At 36.4% G+C, this 18,741-nt stretch overlaps 1 protein-coding gene across 50 annotated transcripts in view; it reads right to left on the bottom strand.

Annotated features, from left to right (window-relative positions):
* Positions 1 to 659: 659 nt before the first annotated feature.
* The window catches only part of PRP4K (pre-mRNA processing factor kinase PRP4K), a 43,738-nt gene continuing 25,656 nt past the window's right edge, over positions 660 to 18,741 (bottom strand). For 2 of the 50 annotated variants that reach the window (XR_001490501.3, XR_012434306.1), the window contains 15 exons: positions 18,048 to 18,121; positions 16,574 to 16,664; positions 15,794 to 15,941; positions 13,907 to 14,044; positions 12,856 to 13,009; positions 9,336 to 9,450; positions 8,588 to 8,739; positions 6,839 to 6,925; positions 4,971 to 5,244; positions 4,509 to 4,641; positions 3,952 to 3,997; positions 3,350 to 3,436; positions 3,020 to 3,092; positions 2,535 to 2,580; positions 660 to 842 (listed from right to left, as the gene is read on the bottom strand). Coding sequence is in view for 1 of the 50 variants with exons in the window: in XM_005554144.4 (XP_005554201.1) it covers positions 5,041 to 5,244; positions 6,839 to 6,925; positions 8,588 to 8,739; positions 9,336 to 9,450; positions 12,856 to 13,009; positions 13,907 to 14,044; positions 15,794 to 15,941; positions 16,574 to 16,664; positions 18,048 to 18,121 (1,163 nt within the window). In the remaining 49 variants the exon portion in view is untranslated. Of the gene's footprint in view, positions 5,245 to 6,838; positions 6,926 to 8,587; positions 8,740 to 9,082; positions 9,245 to 9,335; positions 9,451 to 12,855; positions 13,010 to 13,906; positions 14,045 to 15,793; positions 15,942 to 16,573; positions 16,665 to 18,047; positions 18,122 to 18,741 lie in introns of all 50 variants that reach the window. The other 48 variants (XR_012434288.1, XR_012434304.1, XR_012434285.1 and 45 more) reach the window with 44 other exon arrangements.

Here is an 18,741-nt window from a genome sequence, read left to right on the forward strand (position 1 = left end):
AAAGAAAAAAAGAAAAAAAGTATGTGTGAAAGGTCCTCAACCAATACATCCTGCACACTATTTTCCCTAAAATATATCAGATATGATAACCTCATAGCCACTTTAGATGGTTATGCAGTCCAGGAAAATTATAACTGGGGCCTTTACATGAAGACTATCCAGAGCCAGTGCCATCTGACCATTTCTTAGCCCGGATTCAACCAGACTAGCTTCTACCTGCCACTCTGTGATGGTTAGCTCCGACAGGGTGGGTGGGTGAGTGCATTCTACAAGGTCATTCTGACTGCCTTCCTCCAATCCTGCTTTGCATGCACTAAGATTCACAAACTACACTGTCTTATTTTACTCACTATTTTGAAAAGCCAAAAACAGTTCCTTCAAAGAAGAAAATAAAGAGTAGGTAGACGGAGGATAAGAGCCCAAGATTTGTCAAGCTATCATATGGGCAATGAACCAATTTGTTTATCGTTATAAAAAAGGGAGTTGGCTCATTACTTATCTATGTTTCCATTACTAGGAAAACCAAAGCAGAAATGTATGTAACAGGAACATGAATATAACACACCCTTTGGTGTACACTGCACCTAATGCTCTGAAAATGTTTTGATGTTTGTGAGGAAAATCTGAACTCAAGCAAAGAAAAAAACCAGGAGACAATATGATAATAAGAGGCATATTTTATTCAGTTTCCCAGTAAGTCAATTAGAAACATGCGCTGCTAAAATGCAAGTTACAGTTCAAATGGTACCACAAATAATTAGAATATACACTGAGCATTTTCAGAAATCAGCTTCCATATCTTGATCACTAAATGGAAAGGTTCTTCAGAACAGTCCCTTCCCCTATATACAGAAGGAGAAGAAAAATTAAGGATGCCATAATGACATCTATCAGAATAACTGGAAAACATTTTAATTTAGCATACATTATTGACATGTAAAAAACAAATGAATTTGTCATGAACATTTCTATAAGGAAGACATTCCATTAGGAGGAGAATGATAAAATTCATGTTGAATATATGCTGGAAATAGGATACTATTAAGAAAGAAACACATTTATGAAGCCCAATTGGAAAAGATGTCATTATAACTAAAGGAGGAAAATTACATTTGAATATATGGCTGCTTTCCTATCTTCAACATTCAAAAGGGCCATTTCTTAACTAATTTGCCTAAATTTTATCATGTGTGATTCCTTTGTTTCATCTCAGAGATTTCATTTCTATCCATATAGCTAGAGTTCTGCTTACAAATGATAAAATACAGGTAAAGCATAAAAGGAATGCAAATATGGAACAAAACTGAGAACATTACATTTCACTTCCTCTACCACATACCATAAAACATTACATAAATATTTCATACTGAAAAAAAGTCCTGAGTACTTATTTTTGTTAGGAATAAAGTGGTACTTAATAATGGCAAAACATTTCTATTATTTTAAAACAAAATTTTGAGACAGTGAAATGAGATAGCTATTGGGGAATGAAGAAAACGGGATGCATTAATAACAATTTAAGGGTGAATATAAGATGCTCCCCCTGCTCAAAACCTCGAAATTCCAACCTCATTTCTGATGACCTTCAAGAATAAAGTCTATCCAGAGTGTAAAAAATGTCTATGCTTTCTAGATCTCAACTATTCTCCCAACCCTAGAAAAAACTGTAGCATCTTTGAATAGTAGTCCATACCTAAGACTTTTATGAGTCCTCAAGTCTGACAATCACTTGATACCATGTTTGCCATAAAGTATAATATGGCAAAAACTTTATGGCAGATAGCATTTGAAAACTATACAGCTACTCTAAAAGATGAATGCAAATTTATTAAGGAGCATTCACTAAAGAAATTCAATCTAGTAGGTCTTGCAAAGTTCCAAATTGCACCTCAGCCAAATTACAGAGTGTAAGAAAATCATGTATACGAACATAAGACAGTTTATAGGGTTCCTTTCAAATAGGTAGTCTAGATATGCTACATTGGGGCATAAAAAACCCACAGTATCATCTTCATTTCCCTTAAAAAAAAAAAATAATAAAACCAATGGCTCTGAGTATTTTGTCTACTTTAAGACTGGAACACTGGTTAATAATGAGGTTCCTAAAGGGTAAGTTGGGGAATAGATACTAAAGGAGTTGAACAGTATTCTTAATATTCCAGTTTCTAGTCTTTTGCATCTGCCTAAAGCTGAAGACTACTTTTAGATATATGCTATTCTGGTGGTTGCTGTTTTTCTAAGATCCTGAAGATCCAATTTTGACAACCATGTGTTAATGTGGAATCTCAGCATCCAAGAGCCTTTTACATTACTAAAGTTGACCACTATTTTTATTTTAGGGAAGAAGAAACTGGGGGAGGGGGAGAGGCAGGAAGTATGATAAAACAAGCACTTTACAGATGAACACCACAATAGCACCACTATTCTAAATACCAAACACCAATAAAACCCAAATCATAATGCTGAAAACTAAAAAATTAGACAAAAACTAAATGAAGGATTGTTTTTTAATAAATCTTTTATAGGACAGAAACCTTAGCTCATGTCTTCTGGTTGTCATCATCTTCCACTGAGCTGCACCTAAAACACAAAGAACAAGTAACAAGCAACTTCGTTTTTAAAGAACAGGTAATAGTTTTGAAGGTATAAGATGAACTGTTTCTAGTGGAACTTACTTAAAAAATTATATAAAATGAAGCCATAAACATCACCAGAAGCATCAAATTGTCAACTACTTTGGGTGAAAATAACTACAAAAGACTTGAATATGCAGCATATTATCACCAAAATAAATAATGGTGGGAAAATCACTACCCGTTTCATTAAGGTAGAATAGCTGCACCTGTGACGCCTTATTTAAAAGGCTTCACTCTACCTGAAGATGAAAATCACCTTGCATTTATTTTAGTAAGTCTAAACCGTGAAGAGACGGAGTGTAGGTTCAGAGGTGGCTTATTATATCATCTATCACCTTCCTGGCTGTAGTTCATTTCATGTCTTTAAATGGAGCAAAACCCACCAGAAGAATGCTGCTATTCTGATTTTCCATTCTTGAATGCACCAAAATGTGCATGCTTGTTGTAATTAGGTGCCTGGGTGAATAAAAAAATCCCATTTACAATTTAAAAATATTATTTATACCCCTAAAATCTGATTATTTTCCATATTCCTCAGGGAGACAAGCAATAATTTTACCCCCCAAACAGAAAAGATTACATATATTTCTGAAAAATTCTCTTCTACCATGTTAATAATACAAATTCCTTTGTGTTGCAAAACCAAGTTGATTTACACGATTTTGTCTTAAATTGTTGCTAAATGTTTATCTACACATGCTGTCAGAAATAACCTTGTTAAGAAGGTGAAGCTGGTGTCTCAGCAAATCAGACCCCTTGGAGAAGGCGTTGAATGGCCTGTGCCCCGTTTTCCTTTTTCTCTTTCCGCACCATCAAAAGGAAAAGTGAGAAAATAGCAGAAACATTAGTTAAATCCTGAATTATACCCCATAACCTACAGGAATAATCTCACTACACTGAAAGCTGACAATATTTGTAGGATTTTTTGAAATAATTAGGATCCTAATTATTAATAAACTGATAATTTTGGCTAGGTTTACATCTTTAACTAATAATACTTTCAATTAAAAACTTTCAGGAAAAAAACAAAAGGTTGCTTTTAATAACTATTTATGGTTTACCTGACTTACCAGCACTGAAGACAAAAACTTTTAAAAATGGCTACAAATGCCTTGTTCACAAAAGACTTTATTATCTAGTGATGCATACTGAGAACATACAGAAATCTGCATGGTCCACTTCACATGCAGTAGAACAATCTTCACTTTACAAGAAGTGAGTGTCAACTGTTTTATGCAATAGACAACACTTTAAAGTCACATTCTTAAAGAAAAGCTTCATTTACAAAAGAAATAAAAGGTAAAGAAGCAATTACCGCTTTTAAAAAGCAGCTGCTTTGTTCAAGAGTGGAAGGTTTATGCCTGTATTGAAAGACAACATGATCACAAATAATGAAAACAATGAACAAATGAAAAACACTTTTACCATAAAGCAGTACACTTTCAAAATGACATACAAATAGTTAAAAATTTCATTACGTTGTCTATCTAGCCTTTAAATATGAGGACTTTCAGAATTAGGCCTCAACATCTGTAATTAGTAAATGAAAACTACGCATTGTTTCTATGTCACTAGGAACTATATTTAACAAAATGTATATAAAGTCTATAGCAAGTTGATTTTAAAAAAGTAAAGTTAATAAGAAACAGTACACTGAAGGCGCTCTATCCATCAAGCGCGTTCTCTTCCAATTTTAAATGTGATGAACAAACAGAAATTGTAACTATGCCACAGTTGCAATGCCAAAAAATAAAACAAGATCAGTTATCACACATGCAGGGAATTCTGCCACAAAGCTAACATCCCTCATTTGTCAGTTGTTCCAAAAAAATAACATCTTAAAACACCAGAGATGTTGATGGTTTAGCTTACCTTCAGTGTACTGAATGCTGCACACAACCTGCTTTAAAAGGAGACCATCCCTGCAGGCAGGCTCAAGAAGGAACAGACCCCTTTCGGCACTGACTACACCAAGGGCATGCTGCTGTGGCCTGCACACACACACCTAGGAAAACGTGAATATAAACAGCATTTATGCTGGCCATTTTATCTCAAGACCAAAATGAAGCCAAGTCTGCTAAAAACAAATCAACCACCCAACATTACTACTCATTTTATAACAGATGCTTTTGTCTTTATGTGAACTGCAACCATATACATTAGCACTGTAATTTTGTGCAGTCTTGGCAATTTAAAACAGTTCTACAGTGAAATTTCACGTAAGACACAAAACAGATTAACTAACATTTCTAAAAGAAATATCACCCTTGGTGTTAATTCAAATATATCATGCTTCCTCAAATTTGCTGGAGAAATATTTATAAGTTTATATACATTAATAAACTGCTGTGAAATTTCTTCAGTCTTTGTATTTACTCAAACCCTTGGAGTTTCTTCATCTTGTTTAAATTTTTTCCTGGATGAAGGCATGCTGTAGGGCCTGGTTGATGCTAATTCGTTTAGCTGGGTCCAACATCAGAATCTGGTCCAACAAGTCCTTTAGCTGGTGTACTTTCTTACGTTGGTCTTCAGGAAGTCTCTGGCACCCAATCAAGTCAGCCAACAGGTCCTTAGTTGGATTAATGGTGCTCATAACAGTAACTTTCTCCTAAAAATAATTTTTAAAATGCGTATCTCTAAATAAGTTACTAAGCATATATAACTTAAATCAGATTGTTTTGGGGTCAGTCTATAAAAAATATTAAAAAATACATATATTAAAAAATATATACACAGTGCATAACAACATTTTGGACAATGACAGACTGCATATGTGACAGTGGTCCCTTAGATTGGAATACCATATTTTTGCTCTCCTTTTTCTATGTTTAGATACACACATACACTTACCACTTATGAAAGTGCCTATAGTATTCAGTCCACCAACTTACGGTTCAGGTCTGGAAGCAAAAGGCCATACTACGTACCTAGGTGTGTGTGAGTGTATGCTGTGGTTATGCGATGCATGACTGTGTATCATCATCATCTATTCATTTAAAACTTTGCTGTGGTTTCCTCTATGCTCTACATCTTTTTAAAAGGTAACCAAAAAAATTAAAAAGTTGACGTCAACTCTGGGCCGGGTGTGGTGGTTCACGCAATCCCAGCACTTTGGAAGCCCAAGGTAGGGGGATCGCTTGAACCCAGGAATTCGAGACCGCCTGGGCAACATGGCAAAACCTGTCTCTACTAAAAATACAAAAATTAGCCAGGCATGGTGGCACACAACTGTAATTCCAGCTACTCAGGAGGCTGAGGCATGAGAATTGCTTGAACCTGGGAGGCAGAGGTTGCAGTGAGGCAAGATCGTGCCACTGCACTCCAGCCTGGATGACAGAGAGCGAGACTCAGTCTCAAAAAAAAAAAAAAAAAAAAAAGGTCAACTCAAAGTTAGCAATGAAAATTAACAATAAGCATTTGCTGTTTGCATTGTACTTTCCCTACCCTGAAGTGGTAAGTGACAGACATGCGAATAAGTTGATACCATGAAGTGTTATTAAGAGCTCCAGCAAAGACAGGGACATACATAATAATGGGACAAAAAAAAAGGAAATCATTACTTCAATCTGGGAGTTTTCGAAAGGCTCATACAGAATGTGTATTTCAGCTGAGGCTTGAAGATAAATTTCTTAGGGGGTTGGGGGTGAGGCAGCACAGGAAATGACTAAGCTCAGGGAGGTCTGTTAGCAAAGGCAGGAAGGTCTGAACCAGCATGCCTTCTGGCCAAATGTGGAAGGGTGGGGGTTCTGAGTCCACTGAAGAGAGGTTTCAAAACCGAAGGAAGTTAGATTTGTCATTCTGAGGAACTTAAATTTTATTATTTCAAAGGTAACAGGGAGCCAACAAAGGTTTTTAGGCAGGGACAGGAACACGATCAGATTTGTTTTCAGAAACATCACTCCAGCAGCAGTAAGAAAGCTGGATGGGAAGCCAGACCAAGAAAGTAATCCAAAGAAGATGTGACGAGGGCCTAAATATGACCTAAAATAAAAACAAATTCATTATGCTAGAAAAACATTTTAAAATCCCTTCATCTTTTCCATGGCCTAATGTGTTTTATTTAGGAATTGGTCAACAGCAAAAAGGAAATATTTACTTTTGTGTGTTTTTTTTTTTTTTAAATTCACCAGCTCCTAGTATGACTTAGTACTCAATTAATTAACAATAAAATAACTACTGAATGCTGCATTTAAAACACTTACCCTCTCTGTTACTTTATCAACTTCTATGTACATGAAGTTGAGATTTTGATCAAAATGCTGATCTTTGAACACACCTTTTCGAATCATCTACAAAACAAAACAAAAACTTGGGTTTTGAACTATTATGAAACAGTCTGGCCTACTAACAATTTAAAATACAATAAGTCAAATAAGTATTTAGTCTCTGTAGGTTTGTTTGATCTCAGATTCCCTTGATCCCAGGAATTCATTAAAATCTTTGGAAAAGCAAATACAAATGGTCTACCTAAAACCACTTAATAACATGAAATTATATTTGTCCAGGCAGCGACTTAAAACAATTATAACATCAAATTGTGCTTTCACTATTTAAAATTGGAGAGTCAACAAAGCCTTTAACTTATTTGTTCCTAAAAATATTACAGAACTAAGGTTTTTTTCTCCTTGGCAGTTAGGTAACCTAATGCCACTTTACAAATTACGTTCCAACAGCCCTAATATGATACAGGTCAGACTTCATTACAATTAATACCAACATAGCTCATTTTTATGTAACTTATTCTAAAAAAAGTCCAACATAATAGAATTTGGACAATATGTAAAAATCAGCCTGGTCAACATAGCAGAACTCCACCTCCACAAAAAAATTATTAAATAAATTAGCTGCGTGTGGTGGCACATGCCTGTAGTCCCAGCTACACTGGAGACTGAGGCAGGAGAATTGCTTGAGCCCAGGGGTTTGGTTCGAGGCTGCAGTGAGCTATAACTGTACTCCAGTCTGGGACACTGAGCAAGATCCAGTCTCAAAAATAAAAAAAATAAAAAATAAAAGCCATACAGGCTTCTGACCTTTACGAAAAACGTGTAAATCTTTTAGAAATTCAGCAAATAGGCTGAAATCTTAAAAAGCTAAGTTATGGCAGGGTGCGGTGGCCTATATACACTTTGGGAGGCTGAGGCAGGCGGATCACAAGGTCAGGAGATCGAGACCATCCTGGCTAACACTGTGAAACCCTATCTCTACCAAAAATACAAAAAATTAGCCGGGTGTGGTGGTGGGCGCCTGTAGTCCCAGCTACTCGGGAGGCTGAGGCAGGAGAATAGTGTGAACCCGGGAGGCGGAGCCTGCAGTGCGCCAAGATCGCCCCACTGCACTCCAGCCTGAGTAACAGAGCAAGACTCCTTCTCCAAAAAAACCAAAAATAATAATAAAATAAAAAGCTAAGTTATGGCCCTCAGACACTTTAATAGATGCTTAAATTCTTGCTTCATGTTAAACAGAAACTAGTATTATAGCTGAAGTATCAAGGGTGAGTTAGAAAGATATTAAATAAATTTTCTTGGTACCTTTCTCAAATAACCTCCAATCTTTAATTAATTAATTAACATCAAGTTCCTCTTAAAGTTATCTAATATTCACCTATTCATTCTCTGACCACTAAGCACTTTCTTATATTTAACCTAACTCGATCTACATCTTTTTCCATTCTATCTTCCAAACATTTTGAAACTTTTACCAATAAAGGTGCATTCCCAAAATATTGCTGCTCTCTGTCCATCATTGAAAAAGTTCTCTTATCCTTAGCTCTCGGCTGATTAGAACCACTAACTGAAACACCAGAAAAGGGAAAGACCCTAAGAAATCATGATAGCCATCTACCCACCTTTCTGAAATTGTTGTTTTATATTTCACCAGTGGTGAGCAAGTATCAGCAGTCTGTCAGTTTATAAGAAACTAAGACCTTAAAGAAGCTCATGCTAATGTCTTACCTTATTTGGCATCTTTCCTTTGAGATCCATCGCAAGCTTCAGCATATGGTTATTGGTTTTGCCAGGAAATAAAATTTTTCCAGTATAGAGTTCGTATAAGGTGCAACCTACAGACCACATATCTATGCCATAGTCATAGCTTTTACCTATAACTGAAAACAAAATCAAAGTTTTAATATATGAAGACAAGGAAAACTGACTGCTATTAATTTTTATTTCCACTAATGAGGGGCTACCTTAGCTTGGACTATAATCACAATCTTAATGCCTTAGTTTGACAATTAGTTTTGTGTTCTTTCCCACTAATTCTTAATAGAGACTCAAACTTAAAAACCTTAAAAAATGGAGGTGTGGGGGAGGAACTTAAAGGGCAAAAGAAAATATGTATTTCTTCTCTTTTCTCATCTCACCTTTGGTGGAGGTGCTAATCAGCCTCAACCAAGGCAACAGGAAAAAACAAAGGTCCCATACAATCCATAAATGTGATAATCAGACCTTGAATAATCAAGAGCAGTCTTCTAAAGTCGAGGATTTTCCACAACTGTTTTGCTACTCTTTCCCGACATGATCAAGACTCCTGTCACAACTACCTTCATTCCACCTGAGGAGGATGAACTTGCTACGGTTCCCTTCCTCAGGAATGAACTCGTGCAGCTGCTGAAGTGTGATGGAAAACAGTGCTTAGACATTAAGTATGCGGTTTCCACCACATATGATGGCCCAGGTCAAAGAACATTAAGAAACTTACTGATTTCAGGAGCACGATAAAATCTACTGACAAGATAAGGTGTTATGTCATTATCCGCAACATGTGAAGCCGACCCAAAATCGCAAAGCTTTAAAATAGTTTTTGATTCATTAACCTGCAAAACATTTTTTCAACGGAATTTAATTCAAGCCAGGAATAATTAATACAAATAAATAAAAATTATTGGCTTTGAAAAGTTATATTAATTCCAATACTGACAACAAAGACACTCATTTAAAAGTTCCTTTTCTATTTATTTTTAATTCAATTTCCTATGAAAAGTTAATATGTATCAAATCTTCATTACAATGAGTAGAAACTGTTTTTCAGTGAGGACATGGATACCACAAAGTACATTAATTTTAACAACTGCATTTTTAAAAGGGTGGGGTACTGAGAGAAAAAGCTAATTTTATGAAGCAAAGCATCTTCTAAAAAGACCCTGAATACCTGAATAAAGTTTTATTACTAAGGACTCATATTTAAGTTAACTTTCAGTTGCCAGAGAATTACGATGGCAATGAAAGCAGAAGGGTGATTCAAATTAAACTTGGACAAAAACAAAACATTCTTCATCCGAAGCTGCTATATCATCCCAAATTTAGCAATCACTTCAAGTCTAAAAAATATTAGCCCTTAAATATAAAGAAGGTATTAGTCAAGAAAATGTTAAATACATCTGGCAAAACTGATAAACACGAACTCTATATTAGTCATTTGTTTCTTTTTTCCTTTGTAAATACTTCAACATACACAGTAATAGTGACATCTGCTGAGAAAGGCTGGAGTTGCTCCCATGACTGCTGCCACTCATGAGTCAGAAGCATGTTCAGGATTAACAAGTGAAGATAATTCATATTCCAGAGTCCCTTCCCCCCTTCAAAAGAGACACACACAAATTCCGAGTTGGGACTTGAACTTGGCCTACTGCTCCCACCCCAAAGCAGCATAACACTTTAGCCTTAGGCAGTCTCTGTGGGGAGATTGGACTATTATAAATGATACCCAGAGTTAAGCTATTAATAGGAACAGAAATGATTATTTTTAACTCCCACATTGATTACCATTCTTTTCGTCTTGGGAATCAGAAAAGCAACTTAAAATAGAAAAGTTCTTTTAAAACTTTTTAAAGTATAAGTTGAATTCAGCTACTTAAGCAGTTTCAATACCCACAGAAAACTTAAGAAACATTTTAAAATTAGAATCTTATCAGTGGAACTCTTGGGCTGGCTAAAATGCCTTAAATAACAGCAGGGTATCCATACTCATATGCACTTCAGTTTGCTACACAACTTCTACTCCTGCCATGAGGAATGTGGTACTTAAAAACCACACTGATGCCTGAAATCACGAGCTAAAGGCTTTGGACTTCCATTAACAAAAATCAGCTCTGTCACTGAGGTCTATTTTTCCCTTCCCCAGGAAGAAGGGAAAACATTTCTTAAATGTATGTGAAAACCTATACTAGTTTAGCTTTTAAAAACAAGAGCTTCTTCTATGACACTGGCAAATGTGTTATTCTTTAACCTCCACAATGGTTACAAAGATGCTCACTGTAAATGACCTTTTAAATTGTACATGTTTTGTATATTCTTTGACATGAACCATGTATTTCACAATTAAAAAACGAAAAATCGGCCAGGCATGGTGGCTCACGCTTGTAATCCTGGCACTTTGGGAGGCCAAGGCGGGCAGATCACGAGGTTAAGGAAATCAAGACCATCCCGGCCAACATGGTGAAACTGTCTCTACTAAAATACAAAAATTAGCTGGGCGTGGTGGCATCTGCCTGTAATCCCAGCTACTCGGGAGGCTGAGGCATGAGAATCGCTTGAACCAGGGAGTCGGAGGTTGCAGTGAGCCAAGATCGCGCCACTGCACTCCAGCCTGGTGACAAAGTGAGATTCCGTCTCATAAAAAAAGAAAAAAAAAATTGAGGTAAAAATTAACTATGAAATTGGCCACACAAATTTACAATTCATTTTTAATGCACTTACCATTTCAATGTAATTACTCAGCTCCCTTAACTCCAAGTTACATTAGATATACAATACAATAATAATTCAGACCAAATATAAAAATGGAATGCACCTCACTACTAATGTGGCTGTCTGGAAGGAAATATTTTAAGATATTAAGAAAAAAGAGAAATATGAATTGAAGAGCTTAGTTATTGATAAAAAGTCCTTAAACTTCAATGAGATCACCATTTTTTAAAGAATTTATTTTGGCCAAGTATGGTAGCTCACACCTATAATCCCAGCACTTTGGGAGGCTGCAGCAGGAGGACTGCTTGAGCCCAGGGGTTTGAGACCAGCCAGGACAATACAGCAAGAACTCATCTCTAAAAAAATTTTTTTACATTAGGCAGTCGTAGTAGCATATGCCTGTGGGCAGTCCCAGCTACTGGGGAGGCTGAGGCAGGAGACCTGCTTGGGCCTAGGAGTTCGAGGTTACAGTGAGCCACTATGGCATCACTGCACTCTAGCCTGGGTGTCAGAACAAGACCTTGCCTCAAAACAAAACAAAAGAAAAAATAAAAAGTATTTATTTTGTTATAGCTCCAACAGTTCCCAATAAAGAACACCCTATTAGTCTTCAGGATCTCTCCTAGGCATCAACTGTAGGAGAGTTGATAAAAAGAACCCATTTTAAAAAAATGAAATGCAGAATGTTACCAGAAGATAAGCTGGAATTCTCCAATTTGTGAACACGACCCAAACTGAAGGCCACAAAAGAGGGTGAAGTAATGGGGCCGGGGAGGGGAGGAGTGTGTGTGTGTACATTAATCCCATCACTATAATATGTATGTATTTCAAAATTTCAAAAACATATACATTGTGAAATCTGCACATCACCACCAGAGGTCATTAGTGGAAGAGGATGAAGATTGCAAAAGGTGAGAACACACGGACACACAGGGGAACGATACACACTGGGGTCCGTCAGAGGCTGGAGGGTGAGAGGTGGGAGAATCAGGAAAAATGGCTACAAACCCTCCATGACACAAGTTTACCTGTGTAACAAGCCTGCACACGTAACCCTGAACTTAAAAGTTTAAAAATAAAATAAAAAAACTTCAAAAGCGATGCCTTTAAATAGAATACCTAACCACAACTGAGCTTTATTGTGTTTGGGCCCCCAGGAGCCACAGCTTAGGGAGCTATAAAATTAGCAAACAGAAGAGCAGGAACACTCTTTATTTCAAAACAGCAACATGTGCAGCATTTTTTTAAGATAACAGAAGAAACTCATTATTACTACATTAAAGAATTCCAGGATTGGTGCATCCTTTAAATCCATCAATCAAAAGAGAAAAAAACGGACAACTGCACATTTCCTTTTTCTTCATACTTGTCAATAAAATTTCACTGTCCGATTTCCAAGAAAGATAAAAATTATTAGTCACTTGAAATAGGTGATTAATATACTGAACTACGCTTCTGTCATTTCTCATAATAATCATATTGCTATTAAGATATGTATAAGATGCACAGTGCAGCTTGACTGTTTGACTTACCAGGATATTGTCTGGCTTGATATCTGCATGTAGGATGTTGCATCTTTTAAGGAGTTTCAATGCCAGGAACAACTGCTGACTATAGGATCTTACAGCTTTAATATGAAGACCAACATCTTTACCATATTTTTTTAACACCTCTCGTAAGTTCATACTTTTAGGAGAAAATAAAACACAAAAAACAAAATAGGAGTTAAAATGCAAAATGGAAATATAAAAAGGCAAAAACATTTGCAAGCGTAAAGTACAATCAAGTGCAGAATACAAACAATAAAAATACCTAAGAACCGTCCCCACATTTGATAAATTATTTTATACTGAAAAGAGAGCGTATCAAATTGTATGTATATAACACAGTTTCCCAATAAATTCAATTTTCTAAATAAGTAGGAAAAGATAGGCAAGGTAAAACTCCCATTTCGATTTCAGAATAGATTCACATTTGAAAACACAACAAAGCCATACTGTTGAAGATAAAAATTCCTTGAAATATTTCATTTTAAGAGACTCTCTCTGTTGACCTATGGGCTCCATGAGAGTAGTGCCTGGTGTACAGTATAGTCAACTAACGTTTGTAGATTCATGATTCAAAAGACTAGCTGGGATTATGATGGCTCACATCTGTAACACCAACACTCTGGGAGGGCAAGGTGGGCAGATCAATTGAGGTCAGGAGTTCAAGACCAGCCGGGCCAAGATGGTGAAACCCTGTCTGTACTAAAAATACAAAAATTAGCTGGGTGTAGTGGTGTGCACCTGTAATCCCAGCTATTTGGATGGCTGAGGCACGAGAATCACTTGAACTCGGGAGGCGGAGGTTGCAGTGAGCCGAGACTGCACCACTGTACTCCAGGCTGAGCAACGGAGTGAGACTGTCTCAACAACAACAACAAAGACCAGCTGTTAACCAAAAGTTAAACAATAAAACCAGAGCTGTGTGGATAAAATAAATCAAATACCCAGAAAATCTGTCACAGCATTTATCCAAAATGAGATGGTAAAGATGAAGAAGTTAAATTTTCAATGTAATGTATAGGTTTTGACATTGTACCTTAGAGGCTCGAATACGAGACAAAGATGCTGTTTGTGATAGAAGTGCCTGAAGAGTCGCAGACAATGAAATTTGTCATCAGGATCAGCATCATTAAGTTTTTTCAAGAATTCTAGTTCTTTTAAACCAGTCTTTTGCCTAAAAAAAAAAAAAAAAAAAAAGGGTTAAAATTGAATATATATAGAATTTAGGAGCACTACATAATATATTTGCTAGTCCCAGTCTGATGATCAGGTGATGTGTGGGAGGAGTCTGTGTATTTTTAAGTACTAATAAATCTACTGAGAAATGATGTCTCTATATATCATTCACATAATACTTTGTATTTAGTCAACTATCATTATCATAGTTAATTTCCAAAATAATCAATGCACAAAACAGAAACATTGAGGAACAAACCCATCTTTATTTTGATTTTTTTAAAATTTTGATTTTGCCTGAAGGAATATCAATATTGTATATTTTATCTCAAAACAGGCCAGGCGCAGTGGCTCATGCCTGTAATCCCAGCACTTTGGGAGGCGGAGGCGGGTGGATCACTTGAGGTCAGGAGTTCAAGATCAGCCTGGTCAACATGGTGAAACCCTGTCTCTACTAAAAATACAAAAATTAGCCAAGGGTGGTGGCGGGCGCCTATAATCCCAGGTACTTGGGAGGCTGAGGCAGGAGAAGTACTTGAATCTGGGAGATGGAGGGTTTGCAGTTGAGCTGAGATCGCATCATTGCACGCCAGCCTGGGCAACAAGAGCAAAACTCCATCTCAAAAAAATAAATAAATAAAAAAATAACCCACATCTTGACATTATTTTTAACAAAAATGAAACCACACTGCACACTAGTCTTGGTTCCTTTAAGAATGCAGTAATCGGCCGGGTGCAGAGGCTCATACCTGTGATCTCAGCACTTTGGGAGGCCGAGGCAGGTGGATCACTTGAGGTCAGGAACTCAAGACCAGCCTGGCCACTGTGGCGAAACCCTGTCTCTACTGAAAATATAAAAATTAGCTGGGCATGGTGGCAGGTACCTGTAATCCCAGCTCCTCAGGAGGCTGATTAAGGAAAATTCCTTGAACCCAGGAGGCAGAGGTTGCAGTGAGCCGAGATCATGGCACTGCACTCCAGCCTGGGTGACAGAGCAAAACCCCGTCTCAAAAAAAAAAAAAAAAAAAAAGCAAAAAAACAAACCAAAACAGAACGTAGTAATGGACGCCTTATCAAATTTTAACACTTGGTTATCTGAGGAAATTCTTGTTACAATTTGTCAACAAGCTACATTTTATGGTGAGGGGCTAAATATAGAAGTTGGGGCTTCCCATCAAAACAAGGCCCTTTCTAAGCCTAGGGCAACCTAAACTTAACACTTATTTCTAACATTTCAAAAACATTAAGTTCATTTTAATACCAGCTCAGTGTGTGGAATTAAAACATACAGGTATGGCAATTAACTATTCTATTGGAGGAAAACAGGAACAAATTTTTTTAAAAAAGACAGATTCTCATCACTCGGATAAATTTTCACTTTTTTGCAAGTCACCTTAGTGACAGCTAATCAGTATGATCTTTTCATTTCTCTACTCGTCTTAAAATAAAGCAAAGGATGGCATAAGACAGGTAATAGAGAGAATGAGTTTAAGTTGTTATCAGTGCGTACAGTAGGTACTACAATGCACTGAAATGAATTAAAAATAATCAGTCTATTGTTCTAGTACATATAACATATGGCTATAATTTTAAAATCCAGTCAAAAAAAACTGTTTCCATTACTTTATAATTGCAATACTTGTTTTACACATTGTATCATGTATCACTTTAAAAAAATAGTTTGAAAACATGTTCATCTGTAATATCTGTACTGTTAAAGGTTTCCTCCCACGTCTTCTGAACTTACATGAGCTCATTGTTTCTGATGATCTTTACAGCCACTTCTTGGTTGGCTCTTGCATTATCTCTGGCTCGTACAACATTACTGAATACACCTTGCCCAGTGTAGCCATACACATTGTAACGTTTATCTAGGACTTCACCTATGTTCACACCTAAAAAAGGAAATTAAAAAATTAGAATTCTGTCTATAATAAATAGAATCAGAAAGGAGGAAACACAGTGCAATCACTTTAAAATTGTGTTAAATCTCTACTATTTGGTTTCCTAGACACAAGGAAGAATCAAAGCCATGCCTCCACTGATCACTCTATCAGAGTGTGGTTAGAAGCTGCATGCCCACTTCAGATCACTAGAAGAGTTTCTGTTGTCCTATCAACTGCTGACAATTTTAACACTGAGTAAGTTTTTCTAATTGTAGTCCTGCATGACAAATACTGCAAGACTGGCATCCAAAGTTTTCTGTTTGTTGTTTTTCTTCGTTTCAGATCAAGACGAGTAAGTGATGTACCCCTTCCTTCTGGAAGACTATCTCATGGCTGAAAATAACTTTGAATAGATTTAGGTTGTACATCAAGACTTTACCTCACCTCCATTTGTGATGCCTCTGGGCTGCTTACAGAATACACATCAGTTCATGCAGCTGTTGCATGTGCTACACTTTTTAAGGATGGCACTGTGATGTGATTTTTCAGAGTTCTCCAATAATCTGTGATTGCATCAAGCAGCATGCTTTTTTGCAAGGTGTTACAATGAACTCTAAAGTTAATACAAAATGTGAACTTACGATAATAGCCTTCTGCATCGGTCCAGTTATCTCTGAGGTTGGGATTCTCTTTGAAATCTTTTCCAATGCCAGCGGCCCGAAGACGAGCACTCTGAAATTAAAGAGGCAACGTGAACAGTTTACCCACTTGTCAGACATTTAAAGCACTTCTTTTAAACACAAAAGGGTAACACCAGATATAATTTAATAAAAGCATTTTACTCCAAATTAAATAAACTCTTATTATCACTTATGTAAATCCAACATAGCTGAAACATGAGACCAAAGTATCTTATCTTGATTCAAAATAACACTCAGGAAAAAAAAAAAAAAAAAAAAAAAAAAAAAAAAAAGGCCCGGTGTAGTGGCTTGTGTTTGTAGTCCCAGCTACTTGGTAGGCTAAGACGGGAAGATCACTTGAGCACAGGAATTCAAGGCTGCAGTGAGCCATGATCTCCCTAATTACTGTACTCTGCACTTTAGTCTGGGACAGAATGAGACCCTATCTCAAAACAAAAGAGAAAAAAAAGAAAACTCAAAACCAGATACAATTTTCTATAGCTGTTATATCATTTGTGTTCTTCCCATACATGCATGAAATGTTAAGTCACTGGCTGCACTAGTTGACACTATGTGGAAAATTGAAAAATAAGAATATGTGGTACTTCTGATGATTCTTTACTGCACCTTACTCTCCGTGATGCCCAGAAGATCCTTCAATATCAACCAAGCAATGAGTACTGACACCAAAATTGGGTCAACACTCATTTCATTCTCTCCTAATTCATCTATATGTTGGTGCTCCTGTTGCTCTGTGTGTGTGTGTGTATATATACATACACATACATGATTATCTTACCACATTTTTATTTTCCCTGTTATGTTTATCTTCTCTACCCCCTCTTATAAAGGCCTCTTATTTCTCAGGTCCTTTGAAAATTATATTGAAAATGTCCCCAAGTTTGACCATGTTTATAGTTTAAGACTTTCCCAACATAATGCATCGATAAAAATTTAAGAAAAAAATGGCAAAGTCACCAAAATTTCTTAATCTACTCCATGTAACATTTCCAATTCTTCAATAAATTCTATTAAACTCCAAATCTTTAAGTTCTCAATTACCTGTTAATACAATATAGAGGCCCCAAAGTAGAGTCTATTCTAATAGACCTAGAAAATATTGGTATCTCCTTGTCTCACCTAACTACCATATGTATGTGTATGTATTTAAATACACAATACTGTACAAATAACTACATGTTTATCATTTGGTGTTTGACTTTTATAAAGCTCTCAAATTGTTCTGCCATACCTGTCTTAAAATTTGACATTAATTTTAGATTTTAAGATGCAAAACTAGTAGAGTTTTCAGACACCTTTCACCCACACTGCTCAAAATATTTATTTCTTTTATCCTTCTTTCTCTGTATGTATGTACACACCCATATATTTATTGTATTTTTTTCTGTTTAACAGTTGATTTAAAATTACTTACATCAAAATACGCAGCAAACATATCATCAGATTCTGTAAACATATCAGGTGCCAACAACTTCTTCTGAGATGAACCTTAAAGGAAATCAGCATTAATGTTTGAAAAGTGAAGAGACGATTTAAAACACAAAATAAAATAAATGAATGGAAAGTCATTAATAGTAATTCAAACTTTTTTGCCCTCTTGCACATCAGTTTCCCAATAGTATTCAATTTAGAATCACTTTATTAACATTTAAGATACATAGAGGTATTCACTTTTTAGGAACAGAGTGCATTTCAGAAAGTTGAAAGACTGGCTGGGCATGGCGGCTCACGCCTGTAATCCCAGCACTTTGGGAGGCCGAGGTGGGTGGAACACCTGAGGCCAGGAGTTTGAGACCAGCCTGGCCAACAAGGCGAAACCCCATCTCTACTAAAAATACAAAAATTAGTTAGGCATGGTGGCAGGTGCCTGTAATCCCAGCTACTTGGGAGGCTGAGGCAGGGGAATTGCTTGAACTCGGGAGAAGGAGGTTGGGGTGAGCTGAGATTGCACCACTGCACTCCAGCCTGGGTGACAGAATTAGACTCTGGCTCAAAAAAAAGTCGAAAGACCTAATGTTAACTTTCTCTATTCTTAGTTTAAATGAATAAGCTTATAGCTAAGCAATGACTTTATATTAAAATAAAAGCTCACCTTTAAAAAACGTTAT

The sequence above is a fragment of the Macaca fascicularis genome, chromosome 4 (genome assembly GCF_037993035.2).
Source record: "Macaca fascicularis isolate 582-1 chromosome 4, T2T-MFA8v1.1".
Taxonomy (NCBI): Eukaryota; Metazoa; Chordata; class Mammalia; order Primates; family Cercopithecidae; genus Macaca; species Macaca fascicularis.